Source organism: Pholis gunnellus (genome assembly GCF_910591455.1).
Source record: "Pholis gunnellus genome assembly, chromosome: 18".
NCBI classification, from domain to species: domain Eukaryota; kingdom Metazoa; phylum Chordata; class Actinopteri; order Perciformes; family Pholidae; genus Pholis; species Pholis gunnellus.
Window position 1 is genome coordinate 21,308,853 of NC_136545.1, and position 24,495 is coordinate 21,333,347.

General features: G+C 45.9%; 2 protein-coding genes across 3 annotated transcripts; both read right to left on the reverse strand.

Annotated features, from left to right (window-relative positions):
- Positions 1-1,924: 1,924 nt before the first annotated feature.
- On the reverse strand, positions 1,925-10,958 carry cfap53 (cilia and flagella associated protein 53; the record flags this gene model as incomplete). The annotated part of the gene is made up of 8 exons (XM_079179253.1): positions 1,925-2,168; positions 2,256-2,358; positions 2,455-2,671; positions 3,712-3,930; positions 4,797-5,100; positions 5,671-5,844; positions 9,763-9,992; positions 10,890-10,958. The coding sequence occupies 8 exons, from the start codon at positions 10,956-10,958 to the stop codon at positions 1,925-1,927; spliced, it is 1,560 nt and encodes a 519-aa protein (XP_079035379.1).
- Positions 10,959-14,790: 3,832 nt separating this feature from the next.
- Positions 14,791-24,495, reverse strand: LOC306710748 (uncharacterized protein). Of its 2 annotated transcripts, none has more exons than XM_079179429.1 (3): positions 24,472-24,495; positions 20,618-20,681; positions 14,791-17,904 (listed from the first exon to the last, which is right to left on the reverse strand). In XM_079179429.1, exons 2-3 carry the CDS (start codon positions 20,626-20,628, stop codon positions 16,284-16,286), a joined length of 1,632 nt encoding a protein of 543 aa, XP_079035555.1. In that variant the 5' UTR covers positions 20,629-20,681; positions 24,472-24,495; the 3' UTR covers positions 14,791-16,283. The 2 variants fall into 2 exon arrangements, with proteins under 2 accessions (XP_079035555.1, XP_079035554.1); XM_079179428.1 differs by lacking the exon at positions 24,472-24,495 and adding an exon at positions 20,994-21,093.

Below are 24,495 nucleotides of genomic sequence, written 5' to 3' on the forward strand. Positions count from 1 at the left end.
CTTACAACAGGCAGGTCTCCTCCCCTCCCAGCCCTCCTCAGGTATGTCTACCTGCTCAGGTGTGTTTACCTGCTCAGGTGTGTTTACCTGCTGAGAGACCGAACAGATTTATATTCATATGTTATATCATTACTATTCTATTTATCCACTGTTATTATTACACTTCATTGATCTCACTAATAAAAGTAAACGTTGTGCTTTTGAGCTCGATGAATGAATTAAATGTATAACGATGACGTCATTCTGTCCTATAAACAGCTTCATCCTCAGGAGGAGCGACCGGGGATTCGAACCGTCGACCTCGTGGTTATTAAATGACAAACAAACACCTCTGTCCTCACCTCACGCACCTGTCCTGTAGTTTACAGGCCACGCCCCTCACCTGTCTGACGTCACATGACCTCACATGTACGTGCGAGCGGCTCATTGGCTGAGATGAAAAGTCACTAATCAGCTGTTTTACTGACGTTCTTCTTCTGACAGAAACAATAACATGAAACACTTTGATTATTGATCAGAACACGTCGAAGAGGTTTAAACTGTGATTAGATCAGCTGAGGTTAACTCTACACTAACCTGTTTCTGCTGTGATAAACTTCACTCCAGCTTGTTCTAGGATGCTTTTATTGTGAAACTCTTGAAACAGGAAGCTGTTCCTGTTTGAATCTCAGCTTCTTCTTCTGTTGCTTTATTCTCACTTGAACTCGTCAGTTTAACAACACGCTGTGATGTTTAAATTAAACTAGAACTCCTTTAAAGGTTCTTGATCAAACTAGAATCATATTTAATATATAAACGTGACTCACGTTGAGCTTCACGCTTCAGTAACACCCGTCACTCTGTTTCCTCTATAATTATAATTATTATAACTATAAACTAACATAACACACCCAGAACATAAAGAGCTTCTCTGGAGTCAGAGGAGGAAGAACTATTTACATACTTTACTAAAGAAAAGAAGTAAAAGTACACGAGCGATATGAGCAAAGTGCACTGTGAAGTAAAAGTACTCCTCAATCAGAGTATTATTGGATCAGAGCTCATTGAGTAAAATGTATATTTAAAAACATCTGGAAACATTTAATAAACCACATATTAGATCATTATTTCAGTTTAACTACTTTAAGTAAAGTTGAGCATCACAGGTTGTTTCTCTGACGCAGTAACATCACGTAGGTGGTGGAAATACTTCAGTAAAGTACCTCAAACTTTTACTTTAAAGTACTTTGGTTACTTCTCAACGTCTGTCAAGTCATGACTTCTGAAATGATTATTTCACAACTAAACACTTTATGCAACATGTTCCTCTTCCTCACCTTCAGCAAACACGCTGACTCATCAAGCTCCAGGACGACGGACTTTAAGGTACAAGTACTGAGTACTGTAGTTACTGTAGTACTGACTACTGAGTACTGAGTACTGAGTACTGAGTACTGTAGTACTGTAGTACTGCGTGCCTACGTATAACACCGTCATCAAGAGGAAGTACTTTGATCCATGAGAGCAACTCTATGGATGTTAATATCATTCATGTTCCCCTGAGGATGAATCATTGTTGATATCATTCATGTTCTCCTGAGGATGAATCATTGATGATATCATTCATGTTCTCCTGAGGATGAATCATTGATGAGATATCATTCATGTTCTCCTGAGGATGAATCATTGATGAGATATCATTCATGTTCTCCTGAGGATGAATCATTGATGAGATATTCATGCTCTCCTGAGGACTTTTAACTGGTATAGATATGTTAACTGGTCATGAAGAAGAAAGAGAACTTGTTGTATTTTAGTGTTTTAATATTTGCTTCATGAACTTTGATGTTTGAGTGAATGTTGAAATCATATCCTCGTGAGTCATGTGATCTATTTTTAGATCTCCTTGTGGATAAGATCACAGCGATGTGGTTCCATGTGGACTCTATGTGGGGCGGTGTCTGGAGGCAGACCTGGACCCCTCCCCTTGTCTGAAGGGATGGGGGCTGGTGGTCTGGGAGGCGGACCTGGACAGGATGTGGTCTCTCCTCTGGTCGTACAGCTGCTGCTGGATCAGACCCTGCTGGTGCTCCTTCTCCTCCTGAGACCTCTGCTCACACCGAAGCTGCTGCTGCTGCTTCATCTGAGCCTTCAGGTCGGCCCGGTGCGCCTCAGAGGTCTGCTTCAGACTGTGAGGACCAGCAGAGACCAGCAGAGACCAGTTCAGTCATGTGACCTCACAGAGGAGATAAAGATGGAGATGTTTGTCGACGTACCGTCTCTTCTCGTCCTCGTCCATCCGCCTCGTCTCCTCAGTCACCCTGTTCACCTCGTCTCGCTCTTTAGAGAGATCCACCTGTCTCTGTGTGTTCAGGTCCACTGGACACACACACACACACACACACACACAGTTTGTCATTGAATCTACTGGATGTGAATGTAGATATTGTAACAGCTGTTCAGACGTTTTCTTACGTTTGTGTTGGATCTGCAGGCTGCGAGCCTCCATCACCTCCTCCATCAGTCTGTTTCTGGCCTCTCTCTGCTGTCGGCTCTGCTGCTCTCTTTTAGTCCAGACCTCCTTCAGCATCTCCTCCATCAGCTGCTCCGTCTCCTCCTCCTCCCTCCTCTGCTTCTGCAGCTCCTCACACAGATGCTGCCGGTACCTCCGCTGCTCCTCACGCAGCTCGGCCTGAACGACAAGAGAGACGTTTAAAATACAATATAGATCACTGCTGATCACCGCCGATCACTACGGATCACCGCTGATCACCGCTGATCGGTACTGATCACTGCTGATCACTACTCAGCTGATCTATGATCACCACTGTTGGAGCAGCAGTCAGTCATCAGCTGAATGCTGTGTTGCAGCTCTCTGAGGCCCTCTACTGGTCACCATGAGTTACTACAGTAACTACAGGTACTACAGGTACTGACTCACATGGAAGTGAAGTTTTACTGGTTTTTATTGGAGTATTTCCAGTTTGTAGTTGTGAAACATAACAAAGTACATTCACTCAACAAGTACTTTGTAGTACATCTATAAAAAAACATCTTATTTTCATGTTTGTTTGGTAAAATATGAGAAGTAATCAGTAACTAAAGCTGTCAGATAAAAGTAGTGGTTAGTACTAAGTTAGAAAGTACCTCAACTAGTAGCCACAGTACTTGAGTACCTGTACTTTAGACACACACATTGTGTATTTATTTATATTTGTGAATTATTTATTCACATTTTTCTTTTTATATCATAAAATAAATTCGTATAAAAGTTCAAACTAAAGGTGGAATGTAACTAACTACTTTAACTCAGGTACTGTACATCACTTTTACAGTACTTGTACTTTACTCAAGTATTTAGATTTTATGCTACTTTGTCCTTCTGTAGTTTCTTTATAAGATTTTACAAACTAAAGATCTGATCATATTTATTAAATATAATTTAGAGTATTTTAGGTGGATTCCACCTTTAACTTTAAGGCTACTTTATTATTAAAGTATGTAGTATTAGTACACGTTAGTACACGTTTAAAAGTGGTTACTAATGACCTTTTTTATATTCATTACATGATTTATTATGATTCATAGTATCCTCCTTAGTGAGGACCTTCTATCATTATGTGTACTTTTACTCCTGATGCTGTATTTTCCCTTGTAACAGAGTATTTGTACAGTGTGGTATTACTACTTTTACTCCAGTACTATAATTGAAGCGTGTGCTCCTCTCTTTACCTTCCTCTGAGCCACTTCCTGTTTCTCGTCCACTTCCTGTCCCAGCAGCGTCTGCAGGATGTTGAGGTCCAGCTGCAGCTCGTCCTGCTGCTCTCTGGACAGACGCTTCATCTTCAGACGGAGACCCTGATCCAGATGCTTCCTCCGGGTCCGCTGGTCCTGAAGAGTCTGCTGCTGCTCACGCTGCTGCTGGAGGACCTGCATCTCCTGCTGCTGCAGCTGAGACCACCAGAGACCACCAGAGACCATTAAAGACCATTAGAGACCACCAGAGACCATCAGAGACCATTAAAGACCATTAGAGACCACCAGAGACCATCAGAGACCACCAGAGACCATCAAAGGCCATCAGAGACCACCAGAAACCATTAAAGACCATTAGAGACCACCAGAGACAATTATAGACCATTAGAGACCACCAGAGACCACCATAGATCATCAGAGACCATCAGAGACCATTATAGACCACCAGAGACAAGAGACAAGAGACCACCAGAGACCACCAGAGACCACCAGAGACCACCAGAGACTACCAGAGTCCATCAGAAACCACCAGAGATCAGAGATAAGAGACAAGAGACCAGAGACCACCAGAGACCACCAGAGACCACCAGAGACCACAAGAGACAAGAGACCAGTTCAGACCTCAGTTCGACAGGAAACACCTCAGAAGAGTCATGTGGCTCATATTCCCCCCCCCCCCCCCCACCCCACACACACACACACACACACACACACACACACACACACACACACACCACAAAGAAATGTATTTAAAGAGAAACAGAGCACTTCAGCTCATGATTTTCAAAATAAAATCATTCAGTTCTTGATAGGTTTCCATTAAAGATAATAATGAATGACCATCATACAGGTATAACATACAATAACATACAATAACATATAATAACATATAATAACATACAATAACATACAATAACATATAATAACATACAATAACATATAATAACATATAATAACATATAATAACATATAATAACATATAATAACATACAATAACATAATAATTTATCACACATCATGTCCAGACCATCATAAAGGTGTGAATGTGAGAATGGACCCACCATGAGCGTGGCCTCCTCCTCCCTCAGCTCTCGGTGCTTCTGTCTCTGAAGCTCCGCCTCCTCCATCTGACTCCTGATGACCTCCACCTGCTGCCGGTTCCTCTGCCGCCGGCTCTCCTCCCTCTGCGCCTCCTTCTCCTCTTTGGCTCTGCGGTCGGCCTCCCACAGCTCCTGGAACACCTCCTCCTCCTGCTGCTCCTGCTGCTGCCGCTGCTGCCGACTCCTCACCTGAGCGGCTCGCTCCGAACACACCTGCTGCTCTGTGCGTCGGCTCTGGACGCTCCGCAGCTCGTCACACTGGCTCCTGAGGGAGCAAGTACTAGTACAGTAAGAAGTACTATGTGTACCTCTGAGGTGTAGTACAGTAAGAAGTACTATGTGTACCTCTGAGATGTAGTACAGTAAGAAGTACTATGTGTACCTCTGAGATGTAGTACAGTAAGAAGTACTATGTGTACCTCTGAGGTGTAGTACAGTAAGAAGTACTATGTGTACCTCTGAGGTGTAGTACAGTAAGAAGTACTATGTGTACCTCTGAGGTGTAGTACAATAAGAAGTACTATGTGTACCTCTGAGGTGTAGTACAGTAAGAAGTACTATGTGTACCTCTGAGATGTAGTACAGTAAGAAGTACTATGTGTACCTCTGAGGTGTAGTACAGTAAGAAGTACTATGTGTACCTCTGAGGTGTATCGAAGGACAAGTAGAAAGTACTCAAGTAAAGTACAAGTACCTTGAATATATACTTGAGTAAATGTACTGACTAAACTCACTGGACCAACCGTTAATGGGCAGACTGAGAGGCTCTTAATGTGAAAGTGAGGCTCTTAATGTGAAAGTGTGCAGGAGGAAGTGCTCTAACAGCTGGGTTTACCTGAACAGCTGCTCCAGCTTGTCTGAGACCAGCTGCTGTCTGTCTGTCTCTCTCTTGTCTCTCAGGGTTTTGGCTCGTTCTCTCATCTTTGCTTGTTTCTCCACTGAAGTCTCCATCTTCTCCTCCACCTCCTGCAGGAGCTGCTGCTCCTCCGTCTCCAACAGGACACGCAGCCTGGGACAGGGGGAGACAGACAGGTGGAGAGACAGACAGGTGGAGACAGACAGGTGGAGACAGACAGGTGGAGACAGACAGGTACTCAGATCAGATCCACATCCACAGGTATGATCAGTCCACATGAGTCCAGAACTAGAGAATTGATGTAGTTGATAATAAGAGACATCATGAGACCAGAAGAGGAAAAGTCTGAACCTGTCTGTCCTCATGTTAACAGCGCCCCCCCACAGACCGACCTGTCTGTCCTCACGTTAACAGCGCCCCCCCACAGACCGACCTGTCTGTCCTCACGTTAACAGCGCCCCCCCACAGACCGACCTGTCTGTCCTCACGTTAACAGCGCCCCCCCACAGACCGACCTGTCTGTCCTCACGTTAACAGCGCCCCCCCACAGACCGACCTGTCTGTCCTCATGTTAACAGTGCCCCCCCACAGACCGACCTGTCTGTCCTCACGTTAACAGTGCCCCCCCACAGACCGACCTGTCTGTCCTCACGTTAACAGTGCCCCCCCACAGACCGACCTGTCTGTCCTCATGTTAACAGTGCCCCCCCACAGAACGACCTGTCTGTCCTCATGTTAACAGCGCCCCCCCACAGACCGACCTGTCTGTCCTCACGTTAACAGCGCCCCCCCACAGACCGACCTGTCTGTCCTCACGTTAACAGTGCCCCCCCACAGACCGACCTGTCTGTCCTCATGTTAACAGTGCCCCCCCACAGACCGACCTGTCTGTCCTCACGTTAACAGTGCCCCCCCACAGACCGACCTGTCTGTCCTCACGTTAACAGCGCCCCCCCACAGACCGACCTGTCTGTCCTCATGTTAACAGTGCCCCCCCACAGAACGACCTGTCTGTCCTCATGTTAACAGCGCCCCCCCCACAGACCGACCTGTCTGTCCTCACGTTAACAGCGCCCCCCCACAGACCGACCTGTCTGTCCTCACGTTAACAGTGCCCCCCCACAGACCGACCTGTCTGTCCTCACGTTAACAGCGCCCCCCCACAGACCGACCTGTCTGTCCTCACGTTAACAGCGCCCCCCCACAGACCGACCTGTCTGTCCTCACGTTAACAGTGCCCCCCCACAGAACGACCTGTCTGTCCTCATGTTAACAGCGCCCCCCCACAGACCGACCTGTCTGTCCTCACGTTAACAGTGCCCCCCCACAGAACGACCTGTCTGTCCTCATGTTAACAGCGCCCCCCCACAGAACGACCTGTCTGTCCTCACGTTAACAGCGCCCCCCCACAGACCGACCTGTCTGTCCTCATGTTAACAGCGCCCCCCCACAGAACGACCTGTCTGTCCTCACGTTAACAGTGCCCCCCCACAGACCGACCTGTCTGTCCTCATGTTAACAGCGCCCCCCACAGACCGACCTGTCTGTCCTCACGTTAACAGTGCCCCCCCACAGACCGACCTGTCTGTCCTCACGTTAACAGTGCCCCCCCACAGACCGACCTGTCTGTCCTCATGTTAACAGTGCCCCCCCACAGACCGACCTGTCTGTCCTCACGTTAACAGTGCCCCCCCACAGACCGACCTGTCTGTCCTCACGTTAACAGTGCCCCCCCACAGACCGACCTGTCTGTCCTCACGTTAACAGTGCCCCCCCACAGACCGACCTGTCTGTCCTCACGTTAACAGTGCCCCCCCACAGACCGACCTGTCTGTCCTCACGTTAACAGTGCCCCCCCACAGACCGACCTGTCTGTCCTCATGTTAACAGTGTCCCCCACAGACCGACCTGTCTGTCCTCATGTTAACAGTGTCCCCCACAGACCGACCTGTCTGTCCTCACGTTAACAGTGCCCCCCCACAGACCGACCTGTCTGTCCTCACGTTAACAGCGCCCCCCCACAGACCGACCTGTCTGTCCTCATGTTAACAGTGCCCCCCCACAGACCGACCTGTCTGTCCTCACGTTAACAGTGCCCCCCCACAGACCGACCTGTCTGTCCTCACGTTAACAGTGCCCCCCCACAGACCGACCTGTCTGTCCTCATGTTAACAGTGTCCCCCACAGACCGACCTGTCTGTCCTCACGTTAACAGTGTCCCCCACAGACCGACCTGTCTGTCCTCATGTTAACAGTGCCCCCCCACAGACCGACCTGTCTGTCCTCATGTTAACAGTGCCCCCCACAGACCGACCTGTCTGTCCTCATGTTAACAGTGCCCCCCACAGACCGACCTGTCTGTCCTCATGTTAACAGTGCCCCCCCACAGACCGACCTGTCTGTCCTCACGTTAACAGTGTCCCCCACAGACCGACCTGTCTGTCCTCATGTTAACAGTGCCCCCCCACAGACCGACCTGTCTGTCCTCATGTTAACAGTGCCCCCCACAGAACGACCTGTCTGTCCTCATGTTAACAGTGCCCCCCCACAGACCGACCTGTCTGTCCTCACGTTAACAGTGCCCCCCCACAGACCGACCTGTCTGTCCTCACGTTAACAGTGCCCCCCCACAGACCGACCTGTCTGTCCTCACGTTAACAGCGCCCCCCCACAGACCGACCTTTCTGTCCTCATGTTAACAGCGCCCCCCACAGACCGACCTGTCTGTCCTCACGTTAACAGCGCCCCCCCACAGACCGACCTGTCTGTCCTCACGTTAACAGCGCCCCCCCACAGACCGACCTGTCTGTCCTCACGTTAACAGCGCCCCCCCACAGACCGACCTGTCTGTCCTCACGTTAACAGTGCCCCCCCACAGACCGACCTGTCTGTCCTCACGTTAACAGCGCCCCCCCACAGACCGACCTGTCTGTCCTCACGTTAACAGTGCCCCCCCACAGACCGACCTGTCTGTCCTCACGTTAACAGCGCCCCCCCACAGACCGACCTGTCTGTCCTCACGTTAACAGCGCCCCCCCACAGACCGACCTGTCTGTCCTCACGTTAACAGCGCCCCCCCACAGACCGACCTGTCTGTCCTCACGTTAACAGTGCCCCCCCACAGACCGACCTGTCTGTCCTCATGTTAACAGTGCCCCCCCACAGACCGGCCTGTCTGTCCTCACGTTAACAGTGCCCCCCCACAGACCGACCTGTCTGTCCTCACGTTAACAGTGCCCCCCACAGACCGACCTGTCTGTCCTCACGTTAACAGCGCCCCCCCACAGACCGACCTGTCTGTCCTCACGTTAACAGCGCCCCCCCACAGACCGACCTGTCTGTCCTCACGTTAACAGCGCCCCCCCACAGACCGACCTGTCTGTCCTCACGTTAACAGCGCCCCCCCACAGACCGACCTGTCTGTCCTCACGTTAACAGCGCCCCCCCACAGACCGACCTGTCTGTCCTCACGTTAACAGTGCCCCCCCACAGACCGACCTGTCTGTCCTCACGTTAACAGCGCCCCCCCACAGACCGACCTGTCTGTCCTCATGTTAACAGTGCCCCCCCACAGACCGACCTGTCTGTCCTCACGTTAACAGTGCCCCCCCACAGACCGACCTGTCTGTCCTCACGTTAACAGTGCCCCCCCACAGACCGACCTGTCTGTCCTCATGTTAACAGTGCCCCCCCACAGACCGACCTGTCTGTCCTCACGTTAACAGTGCCCCCCCACAGACCGACCTGTCTGTCCTCATGTTAACAGTGCCCCCCCACAGACCGACCTGTCTGTCCTCATGTTAACAGTGTCCCCCACAGACCGACCTGTCTGTCCTCATGTTAACAGTGCCCCCCCACAGACCGACCTGTCTGTCCTCATGTTAACAGTGCCCCCCCACAGACCGACCTGTCTGTCCTCACGTTAACAGCGCCCCCCCACAGACCGACCTGTCTGTCCTCACGTTAACAGCGCCCCCCCACAGACCGACCTGTCTGTCCTCACGTTAACAGTGCCCCCCCACAGACCGACCTGTCTGTCCTCATGTTAACAGTGCCCCCCCACAGACCGACCTGTCTCTCCTCTCCTCCACGTGGACTTCCTGCTGGTTCAGAGCAGCGTGGACTCGTCTGTCGACGGTTCCTCTCAGGACACGACGGTCTGAACTCTTCAGCCATGAAGTCTTGATGTCACAGGACTGCTGGTCCTTAGTGAAGTCCAGGACCTGGTCTCTGATGGCGGTCTGCTTCTGTCTGTCCAGGATCAGCTGGTCTACAGGCCGCGAGGACGGGAACTTTGCTCTCTGTTTCACACAGAATTAAATAAAACATTTATTAATTACAGACTGACGTCAGCTTAGAGCCACATTCAACCTATTATGTGTTGATGTCTGGATTTATCAATATTTAAATGTGATAAACTCTTAATAAATGAACTGTTACACAAAAACACTATTTGACGTTTTCAGATCTTTAACTTTATTTTCCACGAGAGAAAGAATAAATATCAACAGACTTCAACATAAAACATAATAAAAGACACATATCATAGAACGTAAAACTAAATCAATCATCAGCTCACTCGAGATAATACTACTACTAAAGATAATAATAATAAAAGTCAAAATTAATAAATAAGTCAAAATTTAGTCCAAATATTATGAAAATAAGTTAGTTTTGAAAATATATCTGATTTAATTACGAGCATAAAGTCTCCAAATCCTGAATCATCATTTTGATTTTATTTGTTTTAATCCTACTTCAGATGTTGTTGTTGTTGTTGTTTGTTGTTGTTGTTGTTGTTGTTGTTGTGTTTCCATATCGATGTTCTCGTTGAATATGTGTTGTTTGTTTGTTTGGTGAATATTTGTGTGATTTATTAATATTATTATCATCAAACCGACCCGTTTAAAAAATATCCACATATGAAACTGATGTGTACTAAACAAGCTAGTTATGTAGCATTAGCTTAGCATGACAGCTAGCTAATGTAGCTAATGTAGCATTACCATTACATGACAGCTAATGTAGCTTTAGCATTACATGACAGCTAGCTAATGTAGCATTAGCATTACATGACAGCTAGCTAATGTAGCATTAGCATTACATAACAGCTAGCTAATGTAGCATTAGCATTACATGACAGCTAGCTAATGTAGCATTAGCATCACATGACAGTCAATGAGGGTCTCGTGTCTCACCACGGCCACAGAGTGAGGAGTCGGTCCCGTGAACTCCCGACATCTTGTTCTTCTTTGACTCAGCAGCATTCTAACAAACACGACTCCTCGATGAATGATCAGTTATGATGAATTATATCACAGTTATGATGAATTAAATCACAGTTATGATGAATATTCTTCAGTTTGAATGTTTCTCGGACACGAGCTGGTTTTAAAAACACACACAACGGGAGAGGCGTTCAGTTACCATGGTAACCACAAACACGAGGACGTCACGGAGGAGCTGTTGACGAGCACTACCCAGGAACCCGCAGACCCCAACCATGACCACGGGGGACACTTTACTAGGGGGGACAAGCCCTATTTACCCGAATCTGAATTTCCGTTTTAAACGTTTTCTTTGATAATGTTCTTCTACAAATATACTATATATATATATATATATATATATATATATATATATATATATATATATATATATATATATATATATATATAAACACGGAACTGTCCTGGATAATAAAATAACGATCATATAGGTTCTGAATATCAGTTTAACTTTAGACTTAGTTTATTATAAATCATGTTTTGTCCGTTATTTTTGGCTTCAGCTCAAAGTTAGCGAAACACACAACATAATGTAAAGCTCAGTGAAATGCACGCTGGGAGTTGTAGTTCTCTCCTAAGTATGTGAACACAGTTTAACTGTGTTGCTCTCATTGAACTTACCCATAAATATAATGTATGGAGTGAAATCCTCGAAGGAAAAGTTGATATGATTATTAATGAATTCATGAGACATTTTAACCCAGTTCATGAAAAGAAAACATCATTAGCAGGACTACAAATAACTAAACTAACTAGAAACAGAGTCCTCGTGATGAAATCAATGTTAAATCATCTTTTTTAATTAGAGAATAAACTCACATTCTGGATTCTTTCCTTCTGAAAAACAATTGTCAAGAAAGAAATAAGATGTGAAGACGAAAGGAAACAAAAGATGATGTCTTTAAAGTCCAACAATGATTTTATTGTTTGACCTGAGCTTTACTTGACTGATTCACGTCCAACATGTTTTTCAAAATTCGATTCATGTAAACCATTTCAAGATACAATCACAACAGCAGGTTCACTCAACGACTCTGTCAGACCACCAACCCACAAACAAGCAGTTCAAATATCGACGCAACTCACCAATGATGCTTCATAGTATTTCCCCCATCCATAGAAGTCCCACAAAAACACTCTTGTTACATTGACAAAGGTCCAGACGATCCAATCCAGTAAAATATTTAGTCCAAAACACATTATTACGTCCATAAATACCCACGGACTGCTGTTGCATCATTTCGAATTAGCCGGCAGATATGCTAACTAGCGATCATGTAAACATTGCCGGTCTCTGTATCTCTGCATTGTGACGTTTAGATGGACTCCTCATTTGACCTGTTAGGAGCTTCCATGTCCTGTCTACAGACTACAATAGCCAACGAGAGTCCGTATTCATCTCTTCTTTCATGTATTGAGATCAGAGTCAAATGCAATGATTTTCATCAGTTAAGCCTCATTTATTGAAGATGTCTTTTGTACGAGAGCTGATAACAATTACGTCTTTGATTATGGAGAGTAGGAACACGTCCATGCAGATGTTTTAAAATGAAACATCTGGTCTTGTTGACTCCACATGAAGTCAACCTTTAAGTTGTGTCTCTCTACAGAAATCATCAACAACAGGGTTGATCACATACTTCACGATACTTCATGAGACAGCAGTTATAATGGTGGTGTGTGTTTTCTGGTCTTGTCTGGTTTTCTGGTCTTGTCATTTCCTCCGGTGACACTCAAGTGGAGGTACGCATCGCTGCGTGCTTGGCTGACATCTCAAAGTGGATGACGACACATCACCTCAAGCTCAACCTGGACAAAACCGAGCTACTGTTCCTCTCGGTGAAGGGCTGCCCGCACCGAGACCGGTCCATCACCATTGATGATACCGTGGTGACGCCAACTCGGACTGCGAGGAACCTGGGTGTGACCCTGGACGACCAACTGTCGTTCTCAGCAAACATCTCATCGGTTACACGCTCCTGCAGATTCCTGCTCTACAACATCAGGAGGATTCTCCTCTTCCTCACTGAGGAGACGGTGCAGGTCCTCATCCAGGCTCTGGTCATCTCCCTCCTGGTCTACTGCAGCTCTCTACTTGTCGGAGCTCCGGCGTCGGCCATCAGACCTCTGGAGCTCGTCCAGAAAGCTGCAGCTCGTCTGGTGTTCAATCGCCCCAAGTTCTCCCACAACCTCCCTTCTCCGTGCTCTACACTGGCTCCCTGTAAGAGCTCTCATCCAGGTTCAGACTCTGGTGCTAGTCTACAGGTTCAGACTCTGGTGCTAGCCTACAGGTTCAGACTCTGGTGCTAGCCTACAGGTTCAGACTCTGGTGCTAGTCTACAGGTTCAGACTCTGGTGCTAGCCTACAGGTCCAGACTCTGGTGCTAGCCTACAGGTTCAGACTCTGGTGCTAGCCTACAGGTTCAGACTCTGGTGCTAGCCTACAGGTTCAGACTCTGGTGCTAGTCTACAGGTCCAGACTCTGGTGCTAGCCTACAGGTTCAGACTCTGGTGCTAGCCTACAGGTCCAGACTCTGGTGCTAGCCTACAGGTTCAGACTCTGGTGCTAGTCTACAGGTTCAGACTCTGGTGCTAGTCTACAGGTTCAGACTCTGGTGCTAGCCTACAGGTTCAGACTCTGGTGCTAGTCTACAGGTTCAGACTCTGGTGCTAGTCTACAGGTTCAGACTCTGGTGCTAGCCTACAGGTTCAGACTCTGGTGCTAGCCTACAGGTTCAGACTCTGGTGCTAGTCTACAGGTTCAGACTCTGGTGCTAGCCTACAGGTTCAGACTCTGGTGCTAGTCTACAGGTTCAGACTCTGGTGCTAGTCTACAGGTTCAGACTCTGGTGCTAGCCTACAGGTTCAGACTCTGGTGCTAGTCTACAGGTTCAGACTCTGGTGCTAGTCTACAGGTTCAGACTCTGGTGCTAGCCTACAGGTTCAGACTCTGGTGCTAGTCTACAGGTTCAGACTCTGGTGCTAGCCTACAGGTTCAGACTCTGGTGCTAGTCTACAGGTTCAGACTCTGGTGCTAGTCTACAGGTTCAGACTCTGGTGCTAGTCTACAGGTTCAGACTCTGGTGCTAGTCTACAGGTTCAGACTCTGGTGCTAGCCTACAGGTTCAGACTCTGGTGCTAGTCTACAGGTTCAGACTCTGGTGCTAGTCTACAGGTTCAGACTCTGGTGCTAGCCTACAGGTTCAGACTCTGGTGCTAGCCTACAGGTTCAAACTCTGGTGCTAGTCTACAGGTTCAGACTCTGGTGCTAGTCTACAGGGCAGTGAAAGGAACAGCTCCTTCCTGTCTCCAGACCATGGTCTAGCCCTCCACCCCCCCCGACCACTTGGCTCTGCTGCCTCGGGGCGATCGGTTCCCCGTCACTCAGAGGTCCCTGCGGCCGATGGACCCGGTCTCTGTTCTCTGTCCTGGCCCCACGATGGTGGAATGAACTCCCCACTGACGTCAGGACAGCAGAGTCGCTGCCCATCTTCCATCAGGCTGAAGACTCACCTCTTCATGAAGCTCTACCCTGAGCCTTCCTCTCAGCACTGGTTGTGTTCATGTTAGCTCGTTGCACTTATTGTATGTGTGTGTTTCTGTACGTCTGCTCTGGTTTCTGCTCTTAGATGTTTTAAAGGAGATGCACTGATGACTTCTGGTGACGAGTAGTTCTCTTGAACACTATGTTGAACACACTGATTGTAAGTCGCTTTGGATGAAAGCGTCTGCTAAATGACTGTAATGTGATGTAATGTTTTCAGCTCAGCATGAACTCAAACTGTTTCAGGAACAAAGAGAAACAAACTGATTTCATCAACAAGAGATTTTATTAAAGATTCACAGAGAGCTTCATCAGTCAGGAGTCATGTGGAACAAGAGAATCACTAAAGATACATGAAGGGATCAACATGTTTCCACGTGTGTCATCTGAACTATTCTCACTCATTATAAGCATGAAGACACCAGAGTTTATACAATATGATCATATATATTGTTCATAAATCATTGAAAGTACATTAGACTTCATGACTGGAAGTTGAAATCAGAATGTTTCTGCTGTTCAGTTCCGTAACGTCCTCTGTACGAAGTGATTCACATGAGAAGAAAACCTCACGTTGAACAGATTTATATGTTTATATGATGTTTATATGTGTTTATATGATGGTTATATGTGGTTATATGTGGTTATATGATGGTTATATGATGTTTATATGATGGTTATATGTGGTTATATGTGGTTATATGATGGTTATATGATGGTTATATGTGGTTATATGTGGTTATATGATGGTTATATGATGGTTATATGTTTATATGATGGTTATATGTGTTTATATGATGGTTATATGATGGTTATATGATGGTTATATGTGGTTATATGTGGTTATATGATGGTTATATGATGGTTATATGTTTATATGATGGTTATATGTGTTTATATGATGGTTATATGATGGTTATATGATGGTTATATGTGGTTATATGTGGTTATATGTGGTTATATGTGGTTATATGATGGTTATATGATGGTTATATGTTTATATGATGGTTATATGTGTTTATATGATGGTTATATGTGGTTATATGTGGTTATATGTGGTTATATGTGGTTATATGTGGTTATATGTGGTTATATGTTTATATGATGGTTATATGTGTTTATATGATGGTTATATGATGGTTATATGATGGTTATATGTGGTTATATGTGGTTATATGTGGTTATATGTGGTTATATGATGGTTATATGATGGTTATATGTTTATATGATGGTTATATGTGTTTATATGATGGTTATATGATGGTTATATGATGGTTATATGTGGTTATATGATGGTTATATGTGGTTATATGTGGTTATATGATGGTTATATGATGGTTATATGTTTATATGATGGTTATATGTGTTTATATGATGGTTATATGTGGTTATATGTGGTTATATGTGGTTATATGTGGTTATATGTGGTTATATGTGGTTATATGTTTATATGTGTTTCAGTGTTTCTGTCCCTCCACCAGTTCACTGCTGTCAACATCAGAACACGTCACAGCCTCGTGTTGACTGAAGATCACGTCAGAAAAACATCAAACTAACACAGAAAGTAAAGAAGTAACCGTTGATAATCAAACATGAAACTATGAGAACAGTCGATACAAACCACAGAGGCTGATGTTCACACAAAGATGATTACATTTGAAGTGATTAAATGAGCGTCACACTTATAGAACTAGAATGAAATATATCTTATGAACAGTGTAGACGTTGTTTTCTGCTCACATAGATTCTGTTCGTCTACTTCACTGATTCTTTACTGCTCTACTAGCTGCTGCTAGTTTACCACGTATGTATGGCAGCGCTGGTTTGGTTCCTTTGTCTTCGTCCATTCGACCTTTAATCTCCTTCAGCTTCTGGACCTTCTCTGTGTGTCCTCTCTTCTTCATCTTCTCCAGCAGGAAGTCCACGTGGTCATAAGTGGACAGTGGGTTGACGTTCAGGGCGATCTGGTCCAGTTTGACAACAAGCTGAAAGAACTCCTCCAACAGACGATCTTTTTCTCTCTGAAGTTCTTCCATTTCTCTTTTTAGGTTTTCCAAAAGGCTTCTGGACTTCTCACCGTCTGCTTTACCTTTCTCATACTTCTCTTTCATTTCTTCTACGATCAGTGTAACTCTCCTCATCTTGGTAACATAGATCCACTCCTCTTTCACATGATCTGATGCAGGACACTTCCTGCTACATGAAGTACAGCGGTCATCTGCCATGACCTCACAGCTTTCTGCAGACCAGGCCAGTGTGCATGGATAGTGACAGTTCTCCTCGCAGACCTTACAGGTGACAGCTCCTCCATAATTCATCCATAGCGCCCACCATCTACCCTCACTGACAGCTTCTTTAACTTTGTAGGGCTCCTCTACCACTAGAGTGAACTTCTCATTCTTCTTCATCGCTTCTTCTTGTTTCTTCAGAGCTTCCTGAGTCTGTTGGATTTTTCTCTCTTTCAGTTCAGTCACCCTGATTCTATCTTGCAGGTTTTGGACGCAGGCGGTTATTGTAATGTGTAAATTCATGACTTCAGGACTTGTTTTCAGGTACTGAGGTGCAGCTTTCTTCAGGAAATCAACAAATTCACCCATTTGGTCCATTGTTAAGTCCCATGCACTTTTTAAAGCGGACTCATCTTTTGTTGTTTTCTCTTTGGTCTGGTGGTTATTGAACATGAAGTGAAGAGGCTTGTTGTCTTTATCTCTGGCACATTTGATGTTTGCATCCTCGAGGGCTTGTAGAACATCTTCAGGTGTCACACCGTCTGAGCGTGTGATGAGGGTGACAATGTTCTTCTCCAGGTCTTTTCCAAACAGAGACACCGCTGAATTAAAGACGTACATCAGTCGCCCACTCAGTTGATTCTCGCTCGCTCTCATCACCAGACATGCTGCATTGATGTCATGAATTCCATTCTTTGAGCGGAACAAGTCCAGCAATCTTTGACTGACTATTTCATCGTGTTCAGTCCCTCCGGTGTCTCCGTATCCAGGAGTGTCGATGATGGTCAGAGAGTACGGCAGAGTTTGATCTTCAAATCCAAAGATCTCGTACACGATCACATCTGACGTCTGAGTCTCTGATTGGTCTTTCTTCTTGTCCTCTACGATCTTAAACCAGACATCGTCCTCCCACTTCACTCCCATGGTGAAGTTGACCAGAGCGTTGATCAGAGTAGATTTTCCGGCTCCTGTTTCACCAACGAGCAGGATGGTTTTGTTTTTCTTGTTTGGATTCTTTTCACCAAGAGTCATTCTTGTCAGAGATTCAATGTTCTCTTTCTTTGGACTCAGCTGGTAGACATTAGGAGATCCTTCACGGATCAGTTCACTTTGTAAGATGAAGTCCTTATATTTTGATGAGGCGTTAGTGATCCTGTAGAAAAAGAAGAACTTTATTTAAATTCAATTTGCACACTTAAATATTACATATGTAATTTACCCTTCCTCCTTGTACCTCAAATGCATTATTTGTTAAAAAGCAGAATCAAATACATTAAAACTAAACTACATTTTCTAATTACTTGTCTGAACTAAATGTTGCAGCGAGTCTTGTGAAAGCATTGAAATCAGTTCACATGGTTCTGAAGGTTAGGCTAGTCTGTTTGTACAAGACAAACAGGTCTCAGGGGAGAGCCCAGACTAAGAGCGGTTCAAAAGAACCCTGATGATAAGCAGCCCACGGACTTCAGCCACCTCGCCCGGACCAGGGAAACCGGGGCACCCTCCCGGAGCCAGACCCAGGAGGGGAGCTCGTCGGCGAGCGTCTGGTGGCCGGGCCTTCGCCCACGGGGCCCGGTCGGGCTCAGCCCGAAGAAACAACATGGAGCAGCCACCCTGTGGACCCACCACCCGCAGGGACAAGCATCGGGGTCGGGTGCAATGCAGACCGGGCGGCGGGTCAGGCCGGAGGCCTGGGCGAGCCGATCGCCGGCAGCATAGACGAGCTCTAGGGACGTGGAACGTCACCTCGCTAGCGGGGAAAGAGCCGGAGCTGGTGCAGGAGGTGGAGCGATACCAGCTAGATGTAGCTGGACTCACCTCCACACACAGCACTGGCTCTGGAACCAAGCTCCTGGAGAGGGGTTGGACTTTGTCCTTTTCTGGAGTTGCCCAAGGTGAGAGGCGCCGGGCGGGAGTGGGGATACTCACGAGCCCCCGGCTGAGCGCCGCTGTGTTGGAGTTCTCCCCGGAGAACGAGAGGGTCGCCTCCTTGTGCCTACGGGTTGCAGGGAGCAAGGCTCTGACTGTGGTTTGTGCTTATGCACCAAGCAGCAGTTCAGAGTATCCGGCCTTCTTGGAGTCGGTGGGAGGGATCCTGGAAAGGGCGCCGCCTGCCGACTCCATAGTTCTCCTGGGGGACTTCAACGCTCACGTGGGCAATGACGGAGAAACCTGGCGGGGGGTGATTGGGAGGAACGGCTTGCCCGATCTGAACCCGAGTGGTGTTTCGTTATTGGACTTCTGTGCTAGCCACGGTTTGGCCATAACGAACACCATGTTCGAACATAAGGTGGCTCATAAGTGTACCTGGTACCAGAACACCTTAGGCTGGAGATCAATGATCGACTTTGTCATCGTATCATCTGATCTGCGGCCGTATGTCTTGGACACTCGGGTGAAGAGAGGAGCAGAGCTGTCAACTGATCACCTGGTGGTGAGTTGGATCAGATGGCAGGGGAACCGGTTGGAAAGACCCGGCAAGCCCAAACATATAGTGAGGGTGAACTGGGAACGTCTGGCGGAGGACCCTGTCCAGGAGGTCTTTAACTCCCACCTCCGGAAGAACTTCTCACACATCCCGAGGGAGGCTGGGAACATGGAATCCGAATGGACCGTGTTCAAAGCCTCTATTGTGGACGAGGCCGCTAGGAGCTGTGGCCGGAAGGTCATCGGTGCCTGTCGTGGCGGCAACCTGAGAACCCGGTGGTGGACACCGGAGGTGAGGGAAGCCGTCAAGCTGAAGAAGGAGGCCTTCAGAGCCTGTCTGGCCCAGGGGTCTCCTGAAGCAGCTGAGAGGTACCGGCAGGCCAGAAGGACTGCAGCTGTGGTGGTCACAGGTGCTAAAACTCTGAGATGTTCCTCTCCGCCTGCTTGAAGGTGGATGATAAAGGACACTACTTCCTGACTTTGTACTGAGCCCGGAGGACTGTGAATGCACTTTGTTGTCCCTCGCAGGAACACCAGAACTCCAAAACCACAACGGACGTATTACTGTTCACCCCGCCTCGGCACAGTAGAGTTTAGAGTCATCAAACCGTAATGAACTGAAGAGTAGTGTTTGTGTGAGCTGGTGCTAATTATCCTGCAATAAATATCTAAACTGCATTTAAAGTCAATATTTCTGAGATTTCTTTCACCAAGTAGTACAGAGTACTGGCTGTAAACCTATTACTGTGCATTATAATGTGAATGTTATCCTAGTTCTTAGTCCACTAAACAATCCTTAAATCTCATCAGAGGAGAACCCATCAGAGGAGAACCCATCAGAGGAGAACCCATCAGAGGAGAACCCATCAGAGGAGAACCCATCAGAGGAGATCCCATCAGAGGAGAACCTATCAGAGGAGAACCCATCAGAGGAGAACCCATCAGAGGAGATCCCATCAGAGGAGAACCCATCAGAGGAGAACCCATCAGAGGAGAACCCATCAGAGGTCAGAGGAGAACCCATCAGAGGAGAACCCATCAGAGGAGAGCCCATCAGAGGAGAACCTATCAGAGGAGATCCCATCAGAGGAGAACCCATCAGAGGAGATCCCATCAGAGGAGAACCTATCAGAGGAGAACCCATCAGAGGAGAACCCATCAGAGGAGATCCCATCAGAGGAGAACCTATCAGAGGAGAACCCATCAGAGGAGAACCCATCAGAGGAGAACCCATCAGAGGTCGGAGGAGAACCCATCAGAGGAGAACCCATCAGAGGAGAACCCATCAGAGGAAAGCCTATCAGAGGAGAACCCATCAGAGGAGAACCCATCAGAGGAGAACCCATACCTGCCTCCTGCTGTGATATCTTGATGGACTGATATATATTCATATATTCATATATTCATATATTGTTTGTACACATGGTGTTGTTACTCACCTTGTTGCCATGGTGATGTCTGGTAGTGAGGCTGCACACAGTGAGGATGAAACAGATGTTGTGTCTGGATGAACAAACAGAAGAACATGAAGATGAACTTCCTGTTCATACAGGAGAACAGTAACACATGTGATGTCATTCAGTCTCCTACAGGTCTTCATGTTGATCTGCATCAATGAATACATGTTGTAGGAAACATCTCGCTCATGTTTCTCTGCATGATGCTGCTGAACGTAACGTATCCTCTGCACACACACGCAGCATACGCAACACATCTTATTCTCACAATATGTAATAACTAAAGACGCATATCTAATAACGTCTCATATTTGTACACATTATAAGTTTCCTTTATTACTGAGAACACAAACATCACCGTGAGGACACGCTGACTGTGTTTGTGTCACGTTGTTGGGACCATGTGATGAAACACAGAGATGTGACGGAGGCTGCTGGTTCATCAACAGGTCTGATCTCTGAGAGGTTTAGAGCAACACGTCATCACCACTGGAGCCCATCGGACGAGTAGCAGACACCAGGACCCCCTGTGGCTCCGCCCTGTTTCCACACAACTCTTTCACCCTCAACTCGTTTCCGGTCCGTGCGATTCAATTCACGAGTGAGGAGGCGAGGACACACTGCTGCTAGAGCAGGGGTGGCCAACCAGTCAGAGACCAAGAGCCACATTTTTTACTGTGTTACCGCAAAGAGCCACATCATACACATGGGCACACATGAACATCACCCTATCCCTTCCTCACACACACACATACCTTTGCTCAGCCAGATTTATTGTAAATGTCACACACCAACATGATAATGACAGAAATTGACTCCTAAGACCACAGGCCAGTCATTTTCAACAATGAACATTGTGTGCACTGTCTCACACAGACAAACTCTCAGTTCAACCAAGTCCACAAACAAAAATATAATAATTTACAATAGTGTTTTTCTTTTACTATGCATGTTACTTAGTGGGACTTCTGGCATTCCTTGCCTTGAACAATCCTCTTCAAATCTGGCTTGTATTCCGTTGTTGCCACTCGAAGCAATTCTTTCACATGTCAGTCAGAACAGATCGATGCTTTGATTTCACGTGTTTCACGGTAGAAAACACAGACTCGCAGACGTATGTTGACCCAAACATTGACAGTATCTTAAGCGCAGCCCGTTTGACATTGGGGTATTTTTTCATTGGCACACTTTTCCAGAACTCAATGGTCCCGTCCCTTAAAGCAGGTTTGAGTTGGTCCTCCTCACAAAGATCGATCATCTCTAACTCAGCCGCATCCTCATCTGTGACTAGCGGGGCTTTCAAACAGTCCGTCTCGGCGTTAAATGGGTCGACGAGGAACGTAATCTGTGGCCGCACATGCGCGTTTGACGAAAATACCGTATTTAACTCAAGCGAAGCGAACACGAACATTAAAAAAACACAAATACAAACTTCGATATGAACATAAGAGCCGCATGAAACCGGGCAAAGAGCCGCATGCGGCTCGGGAGCCGCGGGTTGGCCACCCCTGTTCTAGAGGAACCCTGCGTCTTCAGCCTGAGGTCCGCTGGACCAACACAGACTGTTTGTTCTGGTTCCTTAGAGGAGAACAGTGTGTCTGCAGAAGTGAAGAAGAGGATTCTCCAGAGCAAGAGGACACATTCTCTTTCTAATCAAAGCAGAAGACGTTCTCCGCCACCGAGAGAACTTCCCGCGCAGCGCGAGCTCACGATGCTCTGAGTTCAACCGAGGGAGCGGAAGCAGCGTCGCTACAATCTCACCAGTTTATCATCTTTAAGTGCTGCTGAAGTTACTGTATCGTTACAATGTGACGTCACTGAAGAGAACACAACCGGGTTCTGTGTGACGTGTTCACAGCCACACACACACACACACACACACACACACAAGTGCGGTCTCACTGCCACACCTGTGTGTGTGTGTGTGTGTGTGTGTGTGTGTGAAAGATACTATTTTCTCGGGAACCTTCGTTTTTCGCTGGAAAACTCCGCCCACTCTTACTACACAAAGCACACCGTGACGACATGTCACACACACACACACACACACACAGGTGTGGTCTCACTGCCACACCTGTGTGTGTGAGAAAGACACTATTTTCTCAGGAACCTTGGTTTCTGGTAAACTGCGCCCACTCTTGGCAGCAGAAAGCAGCAGAAACATAGGAGAGCTGGGAGTCCTTCCAACATCACACTCTGCAGATTCATGCAACACAGCAGCTACTGGAGGACAACATGAGCAACAGAACCTAGAGGAGGACAGCCCTGGAGGCTCTGGAGCACCAGGATGTGTCTGAACATGAAGACCATCTTCAGGTCAATTCAGATTATAATGGAGCTGATTGTGAACCATCAGATGAGGAAACTGATAAACCTGATCCTCCAAGAGACACAATCTGTCAAAATATTGTGAAATACAGTGTTGATCCTCACCCAACACACGTACACCCACAATATTACAAAGACAGAGGCAACATGTATTTACACACAGCACACCGTGACGACATGTCACACACACACACACACACACACACACTAACACACACACACACACACACACACTAACACACACTAACACACACACACACACTAACACACACACACACACACTAACACACACACACCTCGTTCATTGTGCTCGTCTCTAGTTAATTTGTAAATGTGTTTCTTAACACTATAAGTGAACTTGAGTAAAGTTTACTTTCAATATAAATGCTTCTGACTCATTCAGCCTGATTCTGAGTGAGCGGGTCAGTGTGACCTGAGCAGCAGAGGTGTCTCATCTCCATTTATCTACATCACCACATGACAACAATAAAGTTTCAAAATGTAAAAATAATTTAGAGAAAAATACATGTTATGGTAGACTAATGCAATTTACATCTAGGTTTTTCAAATGTACCTAAAAAATAGTTTGAACATGTATTTTGTTTTGAGTTACCCTCATTGAACTCTGGTCTATGGAGGGGTGAATTACTTCATTCCACTAAACACTGATTGAATTGTTAGTCATGGTGTTGGTGATGAGCTACAAACTATATTTATTAGGATTCTTTGGTTTCTGACAACTTTTGGATGATTAAACCTGCACGAACATCATGGCTGTACTGTAGGGTTAAGTTGATCAATAGTATACTATTACATACATGTATATAATATTACATATATGTATTTATTATTACATATATGTATTTATTATTACATATATGTATTTAATATTACATACATGTATTTAATATTACATACATGTATGTAATATTACATACATGTATATAATATTACATATATGTATATAATATTACATATATGTATTTAATATTACATATATGTATTTAACATTACATACATGTATTTAATATTACATATATGTATTTAATATTACATACATGTATTTAATATTACATATATGTATTTAATATTACATACATGTATGTAATATTACATATATGTATATAATATTACATATATGTATTTAACATTACATACATGTATTTAATATTACATATATGTATTTAATATTACATATATGTATTTAATATTACATATATGTAAAGTTTTACTTCCAATCTAAAGACTTTTCTTCACCTTCTTCTAACATTTAGTTGTGCATCAAATGAACACGTTTAGATTAATACGTCATCTTATTTATTTAGTCATTTAGTCGTTTCACATTCCTCCTCGTCACAATAAACGTCTTCATTTCATCTGTTTTCTTTCACAACAAGATTATATTTCATTGACTTTGTGATGAACGTGCTCATTAATATTCTTTAAACCACGAGAGTTACTTCATACAGTGAGAGTATTTCATCATTGGTGTGTCAGAGTGTTCTTACCTGAGCTGTTGGTCTCTGATGAAG

What these genes read in the sequence shown, in the direction of transcription:
- LOC306710748 (XM_079179428.1), bottom strand. Translation starts at nt 21,078, where the DNA reads ATGAACCAGCAGCCTCCGTCACATCTCTGTGTTTCATCACATGGTCCC. An exon ending in ACAGTCAGCGTGTCCTCACG is followed by an intron (nt 20,682 to 20,993) that starts GTGATGTTTGTG and finishes TTGTTCATCCAG; the next exon opens with ACACAACATCTGTTTCATCC. An exon ending in GACATCACCATGGCAACAAG is followed by an intron (nt 17,905 to 20,617) that starts GTGAGTAACAAC and finishes CTTTTTCTACAG; the next exon opens with GATCACTAACGCCTCATCAA.